The 17069-nt window shown below is 43.6% G+C and overlaps 4 protein-coding genes across 4 annotated transcripts; 1 reads left to right on the top strand and 3 right to left on the bottom strand.

Moving 5' to 3' along the window:
• Positions 1-800: 800 nt before the first annotated feature.
• EAF01_002525 (uncharacterized protein) lies at positions 801-2308 on the bottom strand. The gene is made up of 3 exons (XM_038910778.1): positions 1568-2308; positions 1232-1364; positions 801-1180 (listed from the first exon to the last, which is right to left on the bottom strand). Exons 1-3 carry the CDS (start codon positions 1803-1805, stop codon positions 985-987), a joined length of 567 nt encoding a protein of 188 aa, XP_038773700.1. The 5' UTR covers positions 1806-2308; the 3' UTR covers positions 801-984.
• A 3869-nt stretch (positions 2309-6177) lies between these two features.
• Positions 6178-7324, top strand: EAF01_002526 (uncharacterized protein; the record flags this gene model as incomplete). Its single annotated transcript, XM_038910779.1, is given in 4 exon segments — positions 6178-6310; positions 6417-6871; positions 6882-6955; positions 7068-7324. 3 exon segments carry the CDS (start codon positions 6570-6572, stop codon positions 7322-7324), a joined length of 633 nt encoding a protein of 210 aa, XP_038773701.1. The 5' UTR covers positions 6178-6310; positions 6417-6569.
• Positions 7325-8313: 989 nt separating this feature from the next.
• On the bottom strand, positions 8314-10393 carry EAF01_002527 (uncharacterized protein; the record flags this gene model as incomplete). The annotated part of the gene is made up of 3 exons (XM_038910780.1): positions 8314-10068; positions 10122-10278; positions 10338-10393. 3 exons carry the CDS (start codon positions 10391-10393, stop codon positions 8314-8316), a joined length of 1968 nt encoding a protein of 655 aa, XP_038773702.1.
• Positions 10394-14129: 3736 nt separating this feature from the next.
• On the bottom strand, positions 14130-14602 carry EAF01_002528 (uncharacterized protein; the record flags this gene model as incomplete). Its single annotated transcript, XM_038910781.1, has 3 exons — positions 14130-14331; positions 14524-14542; positions 14569-14602. The coding sequence occupies 3 exons, from the start codon at positions 14600-14602 to the stop codon at positions 14130-14132; spliced, it is 255 nt and encodes an 84-aa protein (XP_038773703.1).
• Between the last annotated feature and the right edge of the window lie 2467 nt (positions 14603-17069).

Genomic DNA, 17069 nt, shown 5'->3' on the forward strand with positions numbered 1-17069 from the left:
GACTAAATGAGGAGTATATCGGAGTTTGAAAGGAAGGAAGTAATATACCAGGAATGAAGGAAACATTAGAAGAGCCTCTAGATACGAAATAATGATGCGGTAGAATGTAGAGAAGATTTATCATCGAAATAGAAATCCAAACAATTTGAACTTGAGCTAAGGCTTTTGAAGTTTGATCACATGAAACATATACCTTTCTCCTTTTTTTTTTCATTAATTCATCTGGAGAACAAGAAGAAGGATCTGAAAAGCTTTGTGGGAGTATGAAATTTATCCTACTCACCGAGGAGTCTCTCATACTATCTCATCTCATATCGCTATTCCATTCCCCTCGTCGGCATTCCTTGAAGTCGCGATTCTCGGCTACTCATCATTCAGAGTGTGTTTCATCTGACAAACTCGCGCGGTTCGTCCACGAGCTCAAAAGCGTATGTACGCATATCAGGAAGCAGGAATGGGGAATCAGCTTCCATCGTCTACTTTCCCCCAACCGAAACTGACAGCTTCCGTTCTGTTGTATCTCGTTGTGTTTTATTTCTCGGCGTGTCTACGTCCACAGCGATGTGTCGAGACCGTCGCCATGGATGCATAGCTCTCCGGTTGATGATGTCCGGATCTTGAAATGCAAATGGAGATACTGAGAGTAGTAGATTAAAATATAAGTGGCGTGAATAAAAGCCGCTTTTTAGGTTAGCGCCATCTCGTGTTCGCTACACGGTATAAGCAATGGTAGCAAAATCAGCTTGTCCGGTGTTAGCTGTGGTTCTTAGGGTAGAAATTTGTGATATTGTATCGCGGTTGCTGCGTGCACTCCAATGCTGCAATGCATGTAAAAGTGTTATATTAAAATTACGAATCGGCTGATATCGTTTCCTATCATGAATATAGTTGCATCTCTTCACCCTTCTATTCTATCCCACAAGTCCAGCTTCGTTGCCATTTGAAAACATCGCTGTCTCCTCCAATCTGCTCTCCATGCAACGTCTAAGGTCTCTCAACCGCAAGATCATCTCCAACACCCCCACCAACCAACACCATCTGTCTGTTCTGTACTCTCCATGCACTTGGAGTTCCATCAAAGGATTTGGTATCAACGAAATCATCTTCAAATTTGAACCATGCGGAGAAAACGTGTGTTTGTGTTCCTTCCGCGTTGGTGTCGAAATGGTTGAATGTGATGCTGTGGAATGTGTCAGTCTTGATGTACATCAGATAGAAGGGCTATACATACTAGGTTGTAACATGAGCCTCGCTACAGTTTGCTTGGTTGATCAAGATAGCACTGCTAGTCAATTGATGGACACCATTTGCAACGTGGGATAAGCCATTCTTTTCGTTGGCGATGATGTCGTCTCTTCCGATCCCTTTGATTGATTGTTAGCAGTTGTGTTATTTCTTCCCTTGTTCGTATGCTTCAATGCCCCCCCCCCCAAAACCACAGGCTCTCGTTCTATAAATTTGTCTTGTCCATAATGAACACTCTTCCAACGAGAAGAAACAAGCCCCAAATTCTGCTCTCGAGTGGGTTTGAAAGCTCTGCATGAAGAAAAAAAAGGAAACAACATACAAAGTTCGGCTCCCAAACCAGTGAAGTTCGCAATAGCGTCATTTGTGTACACGAATTCTAAGGCAGTCCAGTTCTTCGAATCGAGGATAAATGTCTCGAAATCGAGTGTATAACGGATTTGCTCAATGGGCGAGTAAACGTATTGTGCGGACTTGGGGTTGTACAAGGAAGCGAATGGAGACCAGGACAAAGCTCCTGGGAGAAGAGCGAGGGTGAGAAGAACTGCTGGAATCTGCATTGTGATGGTTTTTGATATTAATTGAAAATGAAGAAGATGTTAATGAAGTGAATGTTGATGAAGTGAAGAATCGAGACGGAGGTGAGGACGAAGGATTAAGTACCCAAGAGACACAAATGCTGAGTTCCATAATTTCCGGAAAGTTTCCCATGTATCGAATCGTGGTGAACAGTAACACAGATGGATGTGCAACTGCTGCACCTTCCTGGGTCAATCGAGCTCGTTGGTGCTTCAGCTACAAGCCACTATCTAAAATAGCCTCGAGAACTTGCTCGCACCAACTAACGTTATATGAATTGTGTTTCATCGTGACTATTGGTTTTCCCGCAATATGGTTTTCCCTGAGCATTCGTCTTTGCATCTTCTACCTTTGCTTTAAACTCATAGCAGGACTTGGTACATTGGTATTTCAACCTGTACCTGAGTCTAAAGCCCTGCGAGTCGGCTCGTCCCGACTAGTCTAATGTGATAAACATGACTAGAGCAGCTAAAGAAGCTTATTTGGGGAGATCCGGCTTGGCACTAATTCACACCGTGCTACGCCAGAGTAATTGACTTCCCTATAAGGTTTCTCCTCAAACCATCTTATATTTGGTCACATGATCCAGAAATTGGGTTGCAGGGTGATGAAGAGAGTCCAAGAGAATCTTCATTCGTACTGGTACATGTGTTTTGGGTTCCATTCTATCTCCGACGCAATTCTTCAGGCTTCAAAAAGGACTTTCAAATATTGGTGTGAGTGGAGATGAATTCATACTTCCAGATAAATCGAGTATAGATAGATGTATTCACATTGTTTCAAACCCAAGCGATGCATTGATCAAAGGTCAGAATGCTACACTTGAGCCACACCGTGGACATTACATTGAGGCTAACGATATTCGAACCTGGCTTCAATACCTAGGCACATTTGAAGTTACATGTTCCCATTTGTTGCAGGTGTTGATTGTCAAGCCTCCGAAAACTGTTGCTCTACACCGTGGCGTCGACAATGCATTTAGTGATTTGCTCTTGGAATGGCTAGCTTGCTTTCGTGAGACCTTCATTGCTTTTGATGGTCGATCCTATTGACCACTATATAGTATATCCTCACTCGTAGCTAATTTACGAGTCATTTGCTTCCGCCAGACAAATTGTTCTCTGTATGTTTAATTGGGTTCTATCATGACTTACAGGAGGAAAAAGAAAGAAGAACGTCAAATTTCCGGCAGCAATAACGTCGGTGCAGGCTTAATTAATCACAGCAACTATCAAAACTGCTGCTCTCTTTCTTTTAAGGGAATCTAGTGATTCATAGTAAGCATTATCAGTGCCGGTGACCATACCTCGAGCTATAGATTTTTTCAAAATAGGCAGAAGATTGGGAAGTTTCTTGATCGCTTCGTTTCCGGAAATTGTTGCAATTCATTGCAGGAGTTAGGTTGATGGCTGTGGTGTGTCCTATATCCAGTCACTCAAAATCGAAAGAAAATTTTCTGGTGTATGAAAGCGTCTGTCTTTTCTACAACATTGAAATTCCCTGTGTGACACAAGAGCTTGTGATACAGCAAAGATTCTTTCGAGAAAGTGTACCAACTTCAAGATCAACAAGAATAGTATGCCTTCAAACTCCTACCACAATATTTTCAGCCATGCCAAATCTCTGAGATGTTGTTAGCCATCAGCTCCTGTAGTCCATACTACTCATAGGAATGAAACATCAAAACAGGACTAACGATCACCAATGTTCCGCCGCTGGATTGAAGAAAGTGTCAGTATTTGCGAAACCTACCAGAAAATCACGTCGTTTTACAAAACTACATGTAAGAGATACCAAGCTATACAATAGCCAAGCATTGATAGAAGAGCCCTCTTGACAAGAGTGGCTGTCATGCTGAGGATAATGAACAGCGGTAGTGTAACTCCAGCTTCCAATGGCGAATCACACTACTGAGAGTCAACCATCTGCCACAATGGCAAATTATACGGACGTCACTCACTAATGTAAATTAAAATCACAATGGGTTTTAGTATGTGGGTACCTATCATCGTCGATATCTGCGACATCTGTGATTGGAACAAGCGGTTGTCTCAAAGAGACAGACACATTTGCAGAAGCTGAGGATTTGAAAAGTGGAATGCATCGGTTTTGGGATGAGCTAAGGGGGTATAGTTTTGATCTCGAATCAACGCAAGGATGCTAGACTTGGATACACAGAATAGGATAAGAGGTAAGTATAAGATAGGCTCAAAAACAGTGCCTCACCCCACCCTGGATATTCATCAGGAGTTCAGGCGCATTAGAAGGGCTCAGATATCACTATATGAGTATTATCAATCCCATGAACACTAGTATCATGTATCATTGTCATCATTCACATATCTGTCAATCGACCTGCGTGGAAAACGTACCAGCGCTGAGGTTTCTCATCCTCTTCTCTCCCAGAGAAAAGAGAAGCAGAATCATAATCTCTGAAAGGTTAGAAAGTTTGAAGATTCTTCGAAGGTCGAGAAAATTTATTGGTTTCACCTAGGCCACAGGAGAGGAGGGTAGGAGAAACAGAGTTCCAGTGCTGAAGCGCAGGCTTTTGCTATCCAGCTTCTGTAAAAGCACATATACAACAACGCTGCTGCAAAGAATCACCAATTAGACTGACTGGAAACTATCAGTACTCATCAGATATCTATCCCCAATCAAGTTGAGTAGGAGCAGCACTACAGAAGACACCGCCGACCCCCGAAGAAAACGATATATACTATACAAATCCACTCGACATCAAACATACCATAGATTTTGCATCTCAGAATGTAGTTAGTTCTGCAAACAGATAGATATTCATGCAAACGAATTCGAGCAGACGAAAAGAAAATGTTTGCCAGGCTTTCCAACGTATTGTACACACCCAATGCAGAAATTTAATTCTGAGACGAAGCATAGTCCTCGAAAATACTGGACTGCGACTTGCTAGCTAAGATATTGCTATCAAAACTAAAAGGAAGTGTTGTGAGAGAATGACAGATGTGAGTATGAGTCAACTATACCAATCATACTATAAATTGATTAGATTAAATAAACGATTAGTTGTTGTGGGATGAAGAGTTAGACTCTCCATCTGTGGAGATCTCGAACTTGTCGAGTCCCAGTATCAGATGGGAATTACTCTACCAGTTGGTGTTTTGTTTGCTGGAAGAGTCTTGCTGCATAAATACCATCAAAATCCACCATTTCAGACGCCTTAATTACACTTGTCGTCTTCCACTCACTTAAAATCGAGATAAAAACATACAACCCCTTTCCCCCTCTCATCCTCTCACCCACACTCCCACTCTCCAACCTCTCATTCTCATCCTCATCCTCATCCTCGTCCCAAACTCCAAATTCCAAGTTCTCATATTCAGATCTACTATCCTCAATCCAGATCAAATTATCCCACATCCCACACCAACAAACTTACAAACACAAACACAAACACAAATGTCAGATCAATCCATCCACAAGCCAACCCAATTATTACAACATCCCCTCCACTATAAAATTTTAGTCTTCTCATACCTATTCCACAATCCACTATTATATATATTCTATATATATTATACGCTATACGCTATACATACGTGCCGCCCTCACTGCTTCTTCTATCGTTTTTGTTGTTGTTGAGATATAAAACTCTAAAGGGATGTGTATATGTATGCTTGTGATTATACGATGCGTTAGGAGTAGGTAATTAGGTAGTTTAGCTATCGTATGTTGTGTGTGTAAGAACAATGATGAATAATGGAACTCAACTGATAGTAGATAAAAGTCAAGATTAATCACGGAAGAGAATCAGAATCCAGAATATTTATCTGGATTTTGGGGGCTGGGTATCTGTATCCTATATAATACTGAAGGGGAGATAGGATGGATGGATGCACTGGGATGATATCATCTTGATAGATATTAGATAGATAGATAGATTCGAATGGAGAATATTCGGCTTTTTTGATTACTCAATAATACTCCCTCCTCCTTGTTATAAGACTTTATGTTGGATGACTACATTTCCATTTTTATTTCTATTTCCAATTCACATCTACTTAATCTCATCTCACCCATCTCATTCATCTCATCAACCGCATAAGCTCACCCATCTCCAACTCAATTTTCAATTATTTCTCATTCCACCCCTGTCTATCTCAAACAGTTGTCCCCCCTCCGCCCCCCACCTTCTCCATGCCAAACCAACTCGATGCTAGAAATCTAATCACCGCACTACTGCTTCATCACACACAGAGCTAGAGGTATGAGGGCCGCAAACTTTTCGCTCGCGATATAAATACGCTGTCCGCTAATCTCGTGCGCATTTTCCTCGTTCTGTAGATTCTCCTTGACGACTTTCTCCCTTATCACTCTCAACTATTCTTTTCCCGCGTCTCTCATCTTCTTCCTTCTCCACTCTACCACAACCCATATCCTCACCACTACTCAACCCTAAAATCATGTGATCCAAAACTACCAGCGGCTATGCCCGTCATCACCGGAATACGTACCTACCAACCCACCCCCTTTTCCCCTTCACCCCTCACCCCTTACCCCTCATCCCTCTCCATCTCCCCCACCCTCTTCCTCCCACTAACCCCCCCGTTCCTCAGACCGGCGGCGGCATCAGCAAAAACACATCTCTCTCCTTCGCCGAATCCGGCGCCCCCGGCATCCTCCTCGCAGACCTCTCTCTCACTTCCGCCAAAACCGCCGCGCAAGCATGTAAATCCTACGTTTCCAACCCCTCCTGTCCCATCCTCTCCATGCACATCGACGTAACCGATGAACAAAGCGTACAGGCAATGGTCAATACAGCTATTGGAGAATTCTGCCGTATAGATTACTATGTGCATAGCGCTGGTATATATTTCATTTGTATTCAATTCCATTCCCATGCTCACCCCTCCCCCCTCTCCAAATTCGACCACATCCTCACCACCAACATGCGCGGCACCCTCCTCTGCAACCGCGCCACCACGCGCGCCATGCTCCTGCAAGAAAACCTCTTCTACCAAGGTCGCTCCACCGTGCGCTCGCTCGGACGCGGGTGCATCGTGAATCTCGGGTCTGCAAAGCCATCGTGGCGTTTCCGGGGAAACGGCCTATGCGACTGCGAAACATGCTGTAGTTGGAATTACGAAATCCGGTGGTATGTGAACCTCTTGTTTCATTTCATGTACCTACTTGCATCTATTTCACAATCCTCGATACTTTCACAATTGAAGAAAACTAAACCCCCCCCCCCATCCCCCGAATAACAGTCGACTACGCCCCCCACGGCATCCGCATCAACGCCATCTTTCCGCCCTGGGTCGCCGGCCCCATGAACACGCTCGAAGCAGCGCTCAACCCGCACTTCGAGCACATGGTGCAAGCCGTCGCGCCCCTGGAGCGCGTGGCGCAGCCCGATGAGGTAGCCGATGCTATTCATTTCTTGTGCAGCCCGGCTGCGACGTATATCACGGGTGCGACGTTGATTATCGATGCGGGGTCGGGGTTGACAGTACGTTTGTTTTAGTGGGTGGATTGGAATGACAGCGTGGAATTGACAAGTGAGAGTTGTGTGCTCAATTATTTGTTTGCAAGGAGGGGTTCTGCATATATAGCTGGGTTGGAAGACTCGGCCTGATGAAATTAGATTTTCCCGGTACTTGGGCCACTGAAGGAGAATAATGTGAATACCGACATGTAACAATTTTGCACAACTAGTGAAAGATTCTTGCCGTCGTAGTCTATCGAGGGAGATACTACATCCCATCAGAATCAACAAGAATATCAATCAATGTAGAATGGTAAAAAAATAGGAAAGTAGAGCATCTCATCACTTCACGTTTTTTGATCAATTGACTTCTCATTTATCTCCCCTACCTGTATCGTAATCTCGACTTTCTTACTTTTCTACTACCAATTCTTACATCCCCATCTCCCACCCAACTACTTAAGCCCCAATTTAACTACTTCATCACAAGCCACCCTTCGTTCTCTAAGCACAACCCTCCCTAAAATCGACCAACAAAAACACAAAAAAACACAAAGTCCACCACGCAAGTAATGCCCCCTCCACAAATCCCAAGGGTATTTACAAAGGAGTAGAATGCTAACCTGCCATCCAGTGCCATTTCATATGATCAACATCAGAAATCAAACTTCGCATCATAAACACAAGCGATTTCTGAATGCCTTTTAAACGAAATGATGGAGGGCGGTTGCAGTAAGAATGCATGAATAGAAAGTGGTAAAATCTTCTCATGGGCGAATAAGTAAAAAGGCAAATTAAATCAAAAACGTAAAAAAGTGTATCGAAAAAAAAAAAAAAAAACGCCTTCCCCAAAATATAATGCAAAGGCCCTTTTCGAGAAATTTGAGACGAGTTCGGTTCCGCCCACAAGAAAGACATTATCTTTTTTTCTTTTTTCTTTCGATTTCCCACAACCAAATTCCCGTGTTCGTGAAGTTCATATCCATAGCAATCATACTCCAAACCCTTCCCTTGGGAGGGGGCCCAAGCTATCCTTCATGCTTGGCTCTTTTTTGATCTCCACTTTCTAGATGTTCATCTTGATCAGGGGTCTTTCGTTTACCGCCCCTTTCACCATTATCATCTCTTAGAAAGCTTGGACCTGTGCCAACAACAGGAGTTGCAAAATTTAGAGGACTAGGTAATGTGTTTGAGTCACCACCTCTACCGTAATCCCAACTGGGATTTCCAAAGAATGACGAAGGACTAGGGAGGAATTCGTTGTTCATGAATCGCGATGGAAGAGCTGAGACCGGAGTCACATTTTCTATTATATTGTTGTTCGAGTTGTTGTTATTTCCACTTGCATTGGATCCTTGAGAAGGTTGTGTGACAGGATGCGGTCGTGCAAAAGGATTAGGTGGTCCCGATGCGCCAGCTGACAATAGAGCCGAGGCGGAAGGCGAAGGTGGTGGTAGTACCATTCCGCCATGATCACCGCCATTGCGACGCGCCTGAGGATTAGCGGCACTCGCAGATCTTGGGGATGACAGATCTTCCGCAGTGGCAGATCCACCGTTATCCGATGCCTCTTCCGGAATCTGCACTTTCAATACAGGCCTTTTACCACCACCAACACTCAACTGAGCACTGTTCGTTCGAGATGGTGGCGTGAACCCATCAGGTAAGGATGACATGGATATATTTCGATTTTTGTTATGCGTTTGTGATCTCTGAGGTGGCGAAGGTGGCTTTATACGATTTACTGTAACATCTACGGATTGAGATCGATCACTGGGTTCTTCCTTTACGGTATCAGTATTGGAAGTTGAGCTTGCCCAGTGCTGGGACAGGATCGATCGGCTCTCATCAATTGGCGTGAAAATACTTCTAGATTTTGCAGATAAACGCTTGACCGGCTCTGGCATCTGTGGTTGTGCTTGTGTTTGCTGCTGTTCTGGTGACGGTTGAGGCGGCTGCGATTGAGATTGCGGTGGAGGCTGTGGCATTTGTTGTTGCGGCGGTTGTGGAGGAGAAGTAGTTGCACGTGAGGATACAGGCCTTTCCTGTGGTGGGAATGGTGGCGGTACCGAAGACCTTCTTTGCTCCTCCACGTAAAGCTGCTGTACTTGCTGTGGGTGAGGATGTTGAGGTAATTGCTGTGGATGTAGCTGTTGAGGATGCTGCTGGGGGTGCTGTTGAGGATGCTGTTGAGGATGTTGCTGGGGATGCTGTGGATGCTGTTGCATATGCTGTTGAGGGTGTTGAGAGAGGTGTTGCGGATGCTGCTGCGGATGCTGCTGCGGTGCAAAGTGTGTGTATTGTGGTCCGGGACTTTGGTGTGGATGGGGAATTCCTTGCGGGGGACCTTGTATGTGCTGCGGAAGCCCATGCGCGTGTGGTGGCAGACCAGGTGTCATTTGAGGGTTGTAAGGTGATGGATTTGGCGCATAAACAAATTGTCCATTGGTAGGAGGGCCATGAGGATGCTGCGGTACAAGGGAGCTTTGTCTTCGTGGAGCATTTCTAGATGATGGGCGGGATCCCATTCCAGGCTGTGGCGTATGTTGTCGTTGTTGCTGTTGAAGATGTGGAAAGACACCATTTGGAATTGGAGGCGAGGCAGATGGAGTATGATGGCGGATATGTTGATATGGTTGGTGTTGAAATTGAGGAGGCATCATTGGTTCAACTGATCCGTGATGGGAGGGAGGTGATCCATCATCGTCATCGTCGTCATCATCCATCCCCTTTCCTTTGCCTGAATAGTCGGCAGGTCCTTTGTGTTCGTTGGCTCCTCCATACTAAATTTAGTGTCAGTTTTTAATTTTTGCGCCAGACGCGGTAGAACACGTACGTATTGATATCTTGTCATAAACTCTCCAATATCACCACTAGAATATTCATATAATTTCTTATTGCTGCCAAAGATTATAACCGCGACATCGACGTTACAGAGAACGGAAAGCTCATGCGCCTTCTTAAACAAGCCTCCTTTGCGCTTCAAAAAGGTCCTGGGAGAATAGTGTTAGCATTTTGCGCCGCGGATTATATTCGCACAAAGGGAACATACACTGAACGGTTCCTATCATCCTTGATAGCCTTGATCTCAATCTTTCTTCTCCCCATTGCGGCAGAGGCGCGCCGTTCTTGTGGTATAAAATTCGATTGCGTGAATTGGTCCAGCTTAAGACGTGTAATCAAGACGAACTATCCGAAGTAAAACTCGCTGAATGCTAACGTCGCGTAGGCTCGTAATCATCAATGAACTATATTGAGGGGACAAAGGAACCGAAATTTAATGTGAAATTTTGAATGCAATAGCGGCGGAATCGAGCGACACAAATAATAAAAGTACAGTAATCGATTGTTTGAATAGCGGCGGAGCAATATGTCTGACGTGGGATGAGAGTTTAAGTGTACTTTGGCTGTGGTGGTTGAATGTCGATATATAAAACTGTGACCAAAAAGTAGATGTCGAGCTGATGAAGGGGTCCGTCAATAAGGTTGCGATCGAGTTTGTCCCTTTGACAAGACGTATGTATGTGACGAGAAAAACGCTGCGTGAACAAGTTGATGTGATTCGATCTGCTTTGATCTGATTTGATTGTAACTTTTTTGCTTTTGCTCCAGGCAATTGAAGAAGCGCGAAGAAAACTCGAAACACCCGCACGCAAATAGTGATACAGCCCGTGAAGAAAAGACACCGTTTTAAACAAAACACTGAACAAGTTTGATCTGAGTGAAGGATATCTTCTTGCAGAGGGGGAGGAGCTGGATCAATGATATAGGTAGAGGTAGAGGTAAGGGTAAGGGTAAGGGTAAGCCTCTTCCTCTTCAAAGAAATGCCACAGTCAAAGTATAAGATGAGGAAGGTTACTCTTTAATTTTTCCTTGAGATTCCTTCTGAAGTACAACAATTGATAGGACTGATAAAGTGTATCGCGATGAGATACTAAATATAGATATTCTTGGATCGTGATATAATAAATAAATGATGGAAGGGGGGGAACTTTGGAAGGGAAAAATGTATGAAGGGTGGTACCAAAGTTCCCAAAACTCTGAAAGGAGAGAAAAAGGGAATTTTCTTGTTAAACCTTGTCTTCTAATTTTTGGATTAATGAATGACTCTTTTCATTCTATTGAAATATTGAGATTTATTGACTAAACTGTAATAGGAACAATACAATTCATATAATTCATATAATCCATATAATCCATATAATCCATCCATCTCCGTCGTATTTTCGTAATGCGTGCGAGTAGAGTGGAAAGAGATAGACAAGGGGTTTGACAGGAGTCATTCTTTTAGTATTCTTTCCTTTCTTGTGTTGCTTTTGAATTTGAATTTGCTTTTGCTCGTCTTGGTCAAGAGTGATTCGTCCTTTGACCTATTAGGTAGGTACTCTGTGTGTACTCGAGTAGAAGAGACGTGGATAGATAAGGCAGGCTTGGTAGAGATGCTCTGACAGGTAGGTGTTGATCATGATGCCTGCTTGCCCTTTGCGTTGGTCAATGATTTGGTGGTGGTAGTGGTGGTGGTAGTGGTGGTGGTAGTGGTAGTGGTAGTGGTAGTGGTAGTGGTTGTGGTTGTGGTTGTGGTTGTGGTTGTGGTTGTTTGAAGTCGAATGAAAGAAGTGAGATCTAATACCGGGTGTACCTATGTATCTAATGTCTAATGTCTAATGTCTAATGTCTAATATGTAATGTCTACAGCTACGGGTAGAAAAGGACTCGAAATAATTATACTATCATACTATACCCAGTAGTCTAATATATCTATAGCTATCTACCTACCTACCTACCTATATCTATGTCAGATCAAACCTACCCAGATACATCATACCGTATCTATCCATAGTAGAACACCACCTGTGTTGTCACTTCCTCGCACTTTTTCTCTGTCCGGTATTACTAGGTAGGTTCTACTCGTAAAAGCGTGAGAATTGATTCTTAGATATGAAAAGCCTCATTCAACTTCGAACCGAGATACCCTTTGCTTTCATGTGCAACCACGATGATACCAACGACTGACCCGCAAGGATACCGACGTACCTATCTAGGCACGGTACTCAACCTCGCAGTCGTATGTCCTTTCAAGCTAAGCTCAAGCCTCCTTTCACCCTGTCGATATGAATCGTGCACTGTGCAGTAGGAAGATGACCAGGGATCTCTCGGTCGCCTTTCCATACGTTGCTCTCCTCACTCCTCTCTCCAGTCCTTCCTAAGCGCCCGAGAAGCAAGTGTAAAATACGATGTTTCCCAAAATTCCAGGCTGGTCATGAGTGGCCGAGCAAGCACAGCTTTGCATCATCCTTAAATTCCGACTGGTTGAACAAGCCCTAAACGATGTCTTAATCCTTGAAGATGTATCCAGGATTCACATGCTGACACATTGGAAACATAAGATCAATCAGCTTTTTCCATGTCAAAAGGGTGCCAAGAGATGAAGGGACGGTACAACTACAAAGGAAAATGTCCATAAATAGATCCTAATACAGCTCATTTAATCTCAAAAAGAATCTGGGCAAATTAACTTTTTGGAGGGAATATTACTGGCCTTTGTCTTACCCAAAGGTAACCAACCAGGAGCCAGGATGAGAGGAAACCAGCTAGATCACTTGAATATGCACCATACTGTCTGTTTGGTGTTGCATCAGGTCGGTGCATTTCAATTGACGACTAGGTACGGAGTATTAAGTACCTAGCAATATTGATGTGCCTTCGTGTGCCTTGCGGATCTCGTTGTGGATTTGGTAATTGGCTCCTACTTGAGCTGTTCCCCTCCATGGTGAAATGCGAAAAGAGAGAAACATCCACAATAATCAATATGTGAAATTCCACCATATCAACCATCCACCTGGCATTTGCGTGTCCCGTGCATAGATGATACTCCGTACATACGGAGTACATTCGTGCGGAGAACCCTAATCGGGGGGTTTCTATTCTTGTAATCATCTCGGGAACGCAGGTACTGCTGCTCACTGCTCACTGCTTGCTGCTTGCTACTCGCTACTCGCTTGCATTGTCAGTTGCACGTTTGTAATATTCTATTTGATCCTTCTAATGTCATCCGCATGGATGCATGAATGCAACGTTTGTAACATCTTTAAGGCGTGAGCTAGTCAGTCCAATCTTCGCTTCACCATGGCTTCAGATTACTTTGGGATCATCAGAACTTCATTCAAGTGTTGGCAAATTCAATGATCCATTTGTATACTGTAAATTGTAAGTTGTCACGGTCATCATACTACATGATGGATTTGTACCAATCACCCTTATCCACCCCCTCCCCCGCCTCCCTCTCTCGCCATACATGTCAAATAGTGAAATGTGGGATCTATATGGAAATGATAAATCGAATCATCAAATAACCAGCTCCTTTGATTTGCTTATCGAAACTCTCTCGGAGTTTGTGACCCACGTTCAATCTCCAATGCCCATCATCGTCTAACACCAACATGACTATCTCAGGTTCCCTGATAGCGAGCTTCCAAGCGATGTTTGCCGTGGTATGAAATCTTACGTGCATTTACCAGTGAGAGATCATCTCTGCAAGGTACCTCATCTCGTACCTTTCTTCTCTCGTTCGTCATGATCGGTAGATGATTATGGAATAACTTGTAAGTTAACCAATACTGATCATCCACGCGAACTACAATTCATAAATGGGGACTAGTCGGTGGAAGGAAATGGGATCATACCTACCCACCTGACAAGCAACTTTAAAGAAAAGTTTAATTATCAGAGACGACGAGCGCAACGACCAGATCCGATATTAGGAATGTATTAGAGGAACATATGAATCCGTATATTAATCTTTCTCGGAGTCGGAACATACCCATCTTGTAGTGCTGTAGATCCATCACTTTGGCCTTATGGAGAGCTTCGCATCACGTTGGCGGAATGGATCATGGAAATCCCTAGAAAGGACCCCCTCATTCATTTCCTTGACCGAGAATCCCGCATGACGACAACGATCCATCTCAGGAGGAGGACTAAAATGGCGACCTTTAGATACGATGCATCTAGTTCTAATACCTAGGTTAGCTAAGGACCTCGAGGACCTAACGATAATAAATAGATAGAATTAATCATTGATATCACTGCATCACACATAGTTAGATGAAGTTGAAGATAAACTCACATATTGCCTATTACCTATTACCTACCTAATTACCTAGTCATTAATAGGCATCATATGATTTTCCAACTTCATGGAACCGTAACATAACCTTACTTACATACCTAGTACATACCTAGGTACACACCACCCACCTAATTTATTATATTGGATCAATTACTAATAAAACGACTATACTCGTATTTCGTTTTCATTTCTTAATAATCTCACCCCCGTAGTACGAGATACAGTACGAGATACGACCGGGAGATTGAAATTCCGTTCATCTTCAATAGGGGAATGAATGCACGAGGCACCATAATACTGCACGGCAGACGGCTCGTTGTACAAATTGGGGAAATGCACAACAAGCCATCCGGTCAGCGAGGGTTGATGCAAGATATTCTAAATATATCACAAACCATGTTCACCTTCAAAAGCCCAAACGATACAACTTCCAACGACGAAACAATCGATGATTACCTGACCCCAACCACACACAAACATGCGCGCTTATTCTACCAAATGACTGGACGGTTGCTTGCTTCCCATGGACCCTAAGACTCACAGCTCAGAAATGGCTGAGTATATCATGTCTCTGATTCAATAGAATGGCAGTGCAAAGATCAAATCAGACATCCATATCTCACAGCCATGTAGTACAATGTAAGTAAACAAGCTGACTGCTATTCTATTTTGACATCCTCTTCCGGAAGACTGCACTCGACGAAGCCAGCATGGTCAGAAGGGGTCAGAAAATAGAACTGAATGGGTCGCACCTCGCGCATATCTGGATCTTCCGCGCGCCAACATACACGGATCACTTACATGTCCGGCAACAGCCTTGAATCTGTGGAGCCGCCTCGTCGTCTATTCGTTTTTGTCGACGGTATCACAATCGAGTGGCCGCATGGTGCTCACATACGCACGGCGCAAAGCCTAGACCGTGATAGTTCATTAGATTTACTAGATTTGCTAGGTGTAATGAGATCCACTCTCGGCATCTACAAAGATCGTATAAACTCAAAGGCTTCAACCTTATCAAGTACCGTTTGATGGGAGTTCTTACTATACATCTATTTTCATCTCATTCCCTTACTCCAAGCCACCGCTTCACCTGTCTTATTAGTTCAAGATCATATATTGCGTTATGCCATCTGAGTTTCTCATCTGTTCTTCTCAGTGTGAAGGCATCCTTAAACAGACATCCATAATCAAAGTGTTCAGTTGGCAATCAAATAAGAAAATCTATTTTGGAATACCATATCGTTCCTTGCGCTGGTCCGGTGGCCGAGAAGATATGTGTCGATGCCTCCATGCATCTTTCCCTTTGGCTTTCAATCATCGACAGGGTACCTACATCAACATTAGTGGAAAGTGCCACAGCACCGGTGAATATTATCGTATATCTCCTAATTACAGTTAGCCTCGCACGATCAAGTGCCGCGAAACCTTTGTTCCCATATCAAGTATAACAATACTTTATAGACATCCCTTGATTCTTTTATATCAATCTTGGCAAAAGGAATTTCCATTTGCGATCTTGAAGCTCTTATTCCTTCCCTACCCACCCAAGGTGGTAGGTATCTTCCCCCACAGGCCAATTCGATGCGCCTCTCATGCGGACTACTCCTTCTCCATCCGGCATCAACTTATGGCCCCTTCCATACTTTCCAACGGGAACTAAAATCTTATGTAAAGACCCGACCATTTCTATTTTCTCCCTTCGTTTCATGTTTGTTCGTAATCTATAACTCTCTGCTTTCTCATTCGATCATCTTCTATTTCGTTTCGTGCCATGCATGTCCTTTGAGCGTTACTGTTTCCGTGAACGAACTCAATCCTACTCCTGAATTACTTGATCATGAGTTTGATCAGCCAACGCGAAGATGCGAAGTAGCATTTGTGGATCATCTTTTTTCTTGCAAACTACTGGAGCCTTCAAATTATACACCAGATAGTATAAAAAAATGTGACAACCTTGTTGTTCAACTTTCCACTGAGGAAACTATCACCCCCAAAAGCAAAGCATCATCCACACTTTTCATGACACCTTCTGGCAATTGTTTCTTCGTATTAGTCTAATCCATAGATCCTTACCTTTCATCGTCTGAGCTGAGAACTCGACTTAGTCTTTGAATTTGCCTTATCGCCTTTGATCTTGTTTAGGATAATCTTATTTTAACGTCGTCAGAATCAACTTTTCCACGCCGCATGCCGCGCCACTCGGTTTCTGTAATTCTACCTACTGACGTGTAAATTGCATTTATTTTGGTGGGTGCCATCTGGCCTTATTTGCTCTTCTTACCGCCAGACCTGTATATGTCACTGCAATTCTCATCCCATCTTATCTCCAAGGACTTATTAAATCTTCACAAATCCCCTCCATATCCTATCTTCGCAGATCAATCCTTCTCTCCTCTTCTCCAAACCTATCATATCACCTAACACACCATCCATCCATCATCACAGAACCCCAGAACCCCAGAACCAAACCCCATTGCTTCAACCTTCTGCATCATTCCTCACGACCATCATGTATTCCAACCCCCATCCAATCTTCCCATAACCACACTCCACCCCCGACCCCAATTTCTACACCTCTACTCAACTATTCTCACAGACTACAAGAGTCCATCTAGTAGGCATCTAATATCTAGTATCTAGTATCTAGTATCTAGT

This window comes from Botrytis porri (assembly GCF_014898465.1).
Source record: "Botrytis porri strain MUCL 3234 chromosome Unknown BPOR_003, whole genome shotgun sequence".
In the NCBI taxonomy this organism is placed as follows: Eukaryota; Fungi; Ascomycota; class Leotiomycetes; order Helotiales; family Sclerotiniaceae; genus Botrytis; species Botrytis porri.

What these genes read in the sequence shown, in the direction of transcription:
- EAF01_002525 (XM_038910778.1), bottom strand. Translation starts at nt 1,805, where the DNA reads ATGCAGATTCCAGCAGTTCTTCTCACCCTCGCTCTTCTCCCAGGAGCT. An exon ending in TGGTTTGGGAGCCGAACTTT is followed by an intron (nt 1,365 to 1,567) that starts GTATGTTGTTTC and finishes AATCAATCAAAG; the next exon opens with GGATCGGAAGAGACGACATC. An exon ending in GAGGCTCATGTTACAACCTA is followed by an intron (nt 1,181 to 1,231) that starts GTATGTATAGCC and finishes CACATTCCACAG; the next exon opens with CATCACATTCAACCATTTCG.